Raw genomic sequence first — 6807 nt, 5'->3', positions numbered from 1 at the left:
GCTTTGTCTGCCACAGCACAAAGCAGCAGGGACAGCAGAGGATGTACACGTTTACAGGAGGGCTGAACTCTGGTCTCTACATTTATCCAGAAGGCTTCAGGCCTTCTGCTTCAGCAGTGTTACACACCAGTTTTTGATGAGTATTCAACTACAGAAGTTATTTGTAAGCACAAGTGCACCAGTGAGCATTTGAGAAACATGAGCTGCAGTGGTCCAGAGATTACTGGCTGGCTTGGGGAGAATGGATTACCTTGCAGATAGGTTTTTGCTGCTGCTTGCAGCTATTTCAGCAGAGGAATTTTCAGATTAGAAGAGAAGCCAAGGCAGTTTCATAGAGTAAAATATCTTAATATTTATTGTGTCTCAGAACAAAAGGGTTCTACTCAACACACAAAACGAGTTAAAGCAGCACATAATACTGACAATCAAGTCACAGCTGACTCGGTCGGTGCAAGGACACCTACCAGGGTAAAGGCACCAGGAGCTACACCACCAAACCTTGCTACAGCTTACAAAGAACCACTACAGCCTGATTAAGAGAGGAACAAGACTCCTTAAAAAAGTACAACTATAAAAAAAGTATATAAAACCCAGCATGGGGATGAGAGAAAACCTGGGAACAAGCTGAGACCTTGCTGAACAAAGAGTTTCAGGTAGGCAGGATAGTTTTAATGGGGCAACAGCCCCATCTCAAGAGCAACCACATCCCGTGAGCGAGCCTGACCTGCAATGGGATTTCAAGGGCCGAGAGCAGAGGTCAGAGATGAGAGAAAGCACTGCTTTCCCAGTGGAGGCACCAGATAAGAAGAAGTCCTGTACAGGAGAGTCCTGTGAGGCCACCTTCCAAGGAAGCTAGCAAGGTCTGAGTATGAACGACAGCAGTGTCTGCTTCAACACGGCACTTCAGTGCACAGCTGAGGAAAGAGCCGGGGACTGCAGAGCCTGGAGGAACGCAGTTACTGTAACCACCTCAGCTACACTAATTATCCCACTCAGTGGTACAGCAGAGTAGTGTTAGGACAAGTCCCCAAGCGCAACAGAACAGCTGTTGCACTCGTTTCTATGAGCCAGTTGAGAAGAAGATCAGTCAATTCAAAGCATGATTTCACGAAGCAGCGTCCAGAGGAAAATTGGAGATGGCTACGCTTTCCCCAGACACAGGAGAGCAGAAGGAATTCCCTGCAATTCAGAAGACAAAGCGTTAACAAACAAGGCTTCCACACTGGAGGCCTGGATGTACACACAGCTTAAAATTATGCAGCAGACATGATTTTGCAGGTGCCCTCTTCCTCCATGACACACACCCATCAGCATTTGGCACCAGTCTCCGCACTGAAGGCCCCCAACAGGAATCAGGCAGCGGACAAACAGCAGCGGTCAGGGATGCAAAGAGAGCTTCGGGGAGCGGGGCATGACCAGCTCACGCTGCATCTCACCGGGAAGAGCCACGCTGCAGGAGGGGACCACAGTGGCAGCCAGGGAGAGCCCACTGCAGCACGAGGTGGAGGCTCAGGATTAGTAAGACAAAAGAGCAGGTAAATCAAATAAAAGGCAGCATGAGCAAGTCTGCTGACCTGCATGAACAGCCTGCTCTCTCCTTGATCTAGAAAGGGTCATTTCCCCCTCACTCTCTCTCCCTACAAAAAGAGAGTACTGCACAGCCTAAATACTCTTTTAGGAGTTGTGTGCAAAGCCAAGAGAAGCCTGCAGCAGATCGGCAGTAAACTCAGCACAAAAACACAGGCACACCCACAGTTTATGTCACTGGACAGACGTACCTTGGTCACACCACAGTGTGCTGGGGCCAGCTACACCATCTCGTACTGATTGTTTGTGATGTATCGGGACAGGCAGCAAGCAAGGAAGATGCCAACCAGCTGAAAAGGGAAAAACCACATTCAAGACACCCCAAAACAGGACAAGGCATTTTAGGACAAAAGCCTGACAATTTGCTCTAGAACAACAGGCACTTAGGTCTCAGTTTTATAAAAGTCAAACATGGATAGTGGGATTTACAAACAACAACGCAGGCTGCTGTGCCCCATTTCAGAGCAAGTGAGACTGCAGTGGAAGATCCCGGCAGGCATAAGCCAAACAAGCTTCTTGCAAGAGATGCTCCACATCCCATCCTGTTACATTCTGCTTTATGCAGCATCTACTGTTTTATGGTAATTTCAGAGATTAAACAGGTATCAGGAGTGTCACAGCCAATTACACAATCACTAGAGAACAGCAACCACCTCTCGCTGTTGCAAGGACAGTGGGGAAGCAAAGCTGGTGTTTTCACATCAGCAACACACCAACATCTGAAGGACATGCTGCTGTTATCACAACACGGCCTCCCAGCCCCTATGCAGACGTTCAGGGTCTGATACAGCAGACACACACACACACAGGGAGTTTGACCTACACAAGTAAAGTTAAAGGCACATTTACATGATTGGTCCCTGCTGGCTGCACGACACAGCAACGCTTGCTGAAAGAGTGATAAAAACCAGGAAATGGTTACAATTCCCAAACCTAACATTAGCTGAGATAATTAGGCGGCCAGACCTGCTAGAGGCACGCAGCTCACCATTTGCGTTTCAGTCACGTCCCAGTGACCCCACACAGAGCATAGACTGGGACGTCATGGTGAGCAAAGCACAGCCTGCACAGATCAGCAAAGGAGAAGAAACAGGAAAGCAGCTGGGCAAAAAAGAACAGCTCCAGCTCTCAGGCCCTCTCTGAGCCAGAATTCAAGACATTTCCTAGCACAAACTGCAGCAAAGGCCTGCTGGCTCCAGCCTCTCCCACAGTTTACTGCATCCGTTACAGGAAACGCACAGTGACACACTCACTACGGTACAAATATCTTGGCGAGATTCCTCATTGTCCCCTCCTTGTGCTAGTGCTGTTACCTGTTGATCCCCGGGGGGGCAGTGCCTCACAGGTCACACCACAGCTTCTGGGCGCTGCATTCAGTAAACAGTGAATTCAAGTTCCTCCAAAGTTAGAGCCTGCTAAGCTTGCTCAGCAAGTGCTCAGCACCTAGAGCTGAGTAAGTTTTCAGAAACCAGCTAAATAAGGCCCAGTTGTGCATCATGCAGCTCCCACTGTGACACATCAGTTCCGGTTTTCCCAAGTGCTCAGCCCCCACTGTGCACAGCTCCTCGGGAAATCCAGACCACGGCATTCACCATGCACAAAGCCCAATTTAGCAAGGAGCTCAGGGGCAGAGGCCTCTCGTTTCCTGCTGGGATAAAGCCTGTCAGATTACAGGACACTAACTGCATTGTTGCTGGAAGCCCATGCAGGAAGTGTCCTACAGGATAAAGTAAACTAGAGGCTGAGGAGCCGGAGGGGGAAGAAGCAATAGCAGGTTAAGGTGGCATATCCAGCGTGAGGTCCTGCCTGTCAGAGTCACTAGCATAAGTGATACCATGTGGGTGCTCTGGGGGACCCAGCCATGCAAAAAAGTGATCCCAAAACATTTCCCTGATAAAAGGGAATATTGGTGGGTAGGAAAAGCAAGGGCACTAGCTTGATCCCTGCCAACAACAAACGCAAAGCGTTCACCCAGCACAACACAGGCTCTGTTTGCCTGCTTTGGCTTTTCTTAAAGTCAGTTGTTTCAGGAAGGAGGTCTTCTCAAATAACCTGAGCTCATGGAAACAGAGCTGGTACTTCAGTCTCTGGTTCAAAGACAGAAGACTGCACAGTGGTGAGGTTAAGCACAAAGGGAATCTGCAAAACAGCTGATCCTCCCTGGCTGAAACAGGCCGTGCCTTTTGTAAACATAACAGACCTTGCACAAAAATTAAAATACCTCTGGAGACCTGCTAGCTTCACTCAGCCCTACTGTGCCAGACAGCAAGGGAGATTTTACCTGGAAGCACGCAATGCCAAAGGAAATTCCAGCCACAACGCTCATTTTTGACTCCATTGTTGATGTCACGAGGAAAAAACAACCCTGCAGGGGAGGGAAAGTTAGCATGCAAGTCCAGCGCTCATCACTGCCCCACAAGCAAAACGCAGCACTTCCCCAAAGCACACACAGCTACAGGGGAAACGGCTCCAGAGCAGAAGACCAAGCAAGAAGTCCAGGCTTCCTGGCTCCCTGCCAGACTGTCTGACCTGGGCAGAGTCATTTCAGTATCAGCACTGTGCTAATCGGCCTTTCAGCCCAGCCAGTTATCAAAGGGAGCGGTGTCCTTGGGGTTTTCTCAACACGAGCATTTGGTTAAACATAGTGACTCATCAGAGGAGCGTCCCTCGCATAACCCCCCTGCGCACATCACCCAACGATCCCTGCTGGATGAAGTCACCCGTTCTCACCCCTGGCTCAGGACTTTGCACAGCAGTTGAAAGATGTCAGCACTACCGAAATAAACTTTATCAGAAAAGCACCTCCTCGTTCACCTGCTCCCCGAAACACACCCCTGAGTGCAAATGCTTGTGTCACACTGCTCCCTGATGTTGAGGGTGCAGGACTAGGGGGAATTTCAAAAATGGGGTTAGGCCAGCTCCTATACATCCTTCCCCCTCACTCCCCAGCGCGAACCCTAGGTCATGGGGTGTCTGTACCTCGAAAGCAGTTCTCCTTTTAAGGCTCCCTGGTGAAGGCCAAACCCTTCTCTACCCCTCCATCTCTCCCCTCCACACCTCCAGGACTTGCAGGGAGATTTTTCTGAGCTTCACTTACATCCACAAACACTTTCAGCTTGGCTTTGTTCAGGTCCTTCAGATCCCCCTCTGGGCAGTCGTCCTGGCTCTTGCAGCAGCTCTGAGGGATTCCCCTCTGGGCAAAGTATTCGGTCTTCCCCCAGTCCGTGTAGTTCTGGACCCCACAGCAGTGGAGCTGGAGAGGATTGCAAGAGGGGAAAGGCATGGTCATGCCAGGGCACTCAGCTGCCAGTCCTACAGCCACTCCTGCAGCTCCCCAGTGCCCTCATCTCTCCGCATCCTGGGAGCCATCTAGAAACTGCCCCTAATCTCATTCTCCTACCTAACGTCTCTTCCCTAAAATGGCATCCCTCCCAAACTCAAACACACTGTGACCCTTGCTGGGACAACCCTCCAAACACAGGGACAACAGATGCCTCTGCTCCACACACTGCCAAACACTTGGCGGTCCCACCAGAGAACCCCCTGGCAGTGCACGCAGGCTCATAACTCAGAAGAGATGCTTTCCACGTGTTCCCACTTGTCTCTCCTGCAGGCAGTAAGGGAAGGGAAAGCTGCTAAACAGACACAGCTTTGGGGAACAGCAGGAGGACCCAACATGCTCATCACTAGCACCCTGTGATAAATACCCTGTGGTACAAAAGAACAGCCAGTACCGTGACAGAAAGGAATAGCCCAGCCAGTATTGCACTGGGCGTTGAACAACGTGTCTGGACGATACAAGCGTGTCTACCCACCAGGAGTCAGAAGCCAGATACAGGCACTCACTGTTCTCTGGATGGTGTCGACTGCATCACTGTGCTGATCCACTGTTGTGTTGTAATTCTTCAAAGCCAGGTTAAGGTTGGTCTCAAAGTTTGCCTTAATCTGCAAGAGACAGGTTTTTGCAGCTGCGAGAAGACGACCACACAGCAGGGCCTTCCTCCTCTTGCGCACACCTGCACTTCAGGAACCACAGCTCACGGGAGCCACGGCCCCACAACAGCACAGCCCCGCGTTAGTCACCTCTCGGTGACGGCAGGAATGACTCCAGCCGCGGCCTGCAGATATTCTCCCAGTAACCTGGGCAATTAAATGCTGTATTAAAAGGCAGGCTCGTACGCACTGCGGTGTCAGGGATGCTGTGTGTAATAACAAGGACCTAAATGGTGCCAACTTTCCCCATAAGCAGGTTGCTCCACGGCACAGAAACCCTTGCAGGAGCTTTATTTACAGAAAACAGAAGTGAAGGAATGTTTCTAGTTTTGTTTCAGGAGAGGGATCAAAGCCAGAAATTAGAGATTGGGGTTGTTTTATTTGTTCTGGCAAAAAGGCACTAACCCATGCAGGATGGCAGGGCTGGAGGAATGCCTCCTTCCCGCAGGCTAGACACCTTGCCATGGCCGTGCCCAGCCGCCCGTCCCTCTTGTGTCCAGCTTATCCCTTAATGGGACCGAGCTGCTCCTTCTGCAGTTGTAACCATGTTCAGAGTTAAAGAGCAAACCCAACACTGCTCCCAATGGCATCTCTGTCCCTCCAGTGACATCTGTGACCATACTTGGGTCAAGCCAGCATAAACAGGAGGAAAATCTGCTCTGCAGCAGACAGTCACCGAGCGATTAGAGACAGCAGATGAGAACAAAGCGCACAGGCTGCCCCGCGAGGGAGGCCCAGGCAAGCCTGGGGGCCGGGCACCCCCGCACGGCGGGGAAGGCAGCGGCTCCCCTCGCGCTCACCTCATGCCTGAAGACGAAGCCGACGATCGCAGCCACCAGGACGATGAGGAAGATGAGGGACAGGAGCATGGCGTACTGCAGGCAGAGAGGGCCGGGGTGAGGCGAGCGCCCCGCCAGCCCAGCGCGGGGGCCGAGCGCCCCGCCGCCCGCTGGGGCCACCTACCAGCTTGAGCATCCAGGTGCTGCCGCGGCAGGTGGCGAAGCAGCCGAAGGTGCCCAGGAGGACGACGACGGTGCCGGCGCCCACCAGCACGAAGGGCACGTTGGTGGCCTTCTCGTCGAGCAGCGAGAAGTACACGGCGAGGCTCACCCGGCCCCAGACGCCCACGGCCAGCAGCACGATGCCCGAGACCTGCGGGGAGGGCAGAGGCGCCGTGGCCCGCGGCACGCGCCTGTCGCGACAGGGCGCGGCGCGACACGGCCGCAG

At 52.3% G+C, this 6807-nt stretch overlaps 1 protein-coding gene across 1 annotated transcript in view; it reads right to left on the bottom strand.

Moving 5' to 3' along the window:
• Positions 1 to 337: 337 nt before the first annotated feature.
• The window catches only part of TSPAN6 (tetraspanin 6), a 7509-nt gene continuing 1039 nt past the window's right edge, over positions 338 to 6807 (bottom strand). The window contains exons 2-8 of the mRNA XM_026082725.1: positions 6544 to 6772; positions 6381 to 6455; positions 5434 to 5532; positions 4685 to 4840; positions 3869 to 3952; positions 1779 to 1877; positions 338 to 1179 (exon numbers count right to left, since the gene is read on the bottom strand). Of these exons, the coding sequence (XP_025938510.1) occupies positions 1809 to 1877; positions 3869 to 3952; positions 4685 to 4840; positions 5434 to 5532; positions 6381 to 6455; positions 6544 to 6772 (712 nt within the window). The 3' untranslated portion in view covers positions 338 to 1179; positions 1779 to 1808. The remainder of the gene's footprint in view (positions 1180 to 1778; positions 1878 to 3868; positions 3953 to 4684; positions 4841 to 5433; positions 5533 to 6380; positions 6456 to 6543; positions 6773 to 6807) is intronic.

The sequence above is a fragment of the Apteryx rowi genome, unplaced genomic scaffold, assembly GCF_003343035.1.
Source record: "Apteryx rowi isolate R43461 unplaced genomic scaffold, aptRow1 scaffold_59, whole genome shotgun sequence".
NCBI classification, from domain to species: Eukaryota; Metazoa; Chordata; class Aves; order Apterygiformes; family Apterygidae; genus Apteryx; species Apteryx rowi.
This window is presented reverse-complemented; position numbering and strand designations above follow the sequence as displayed.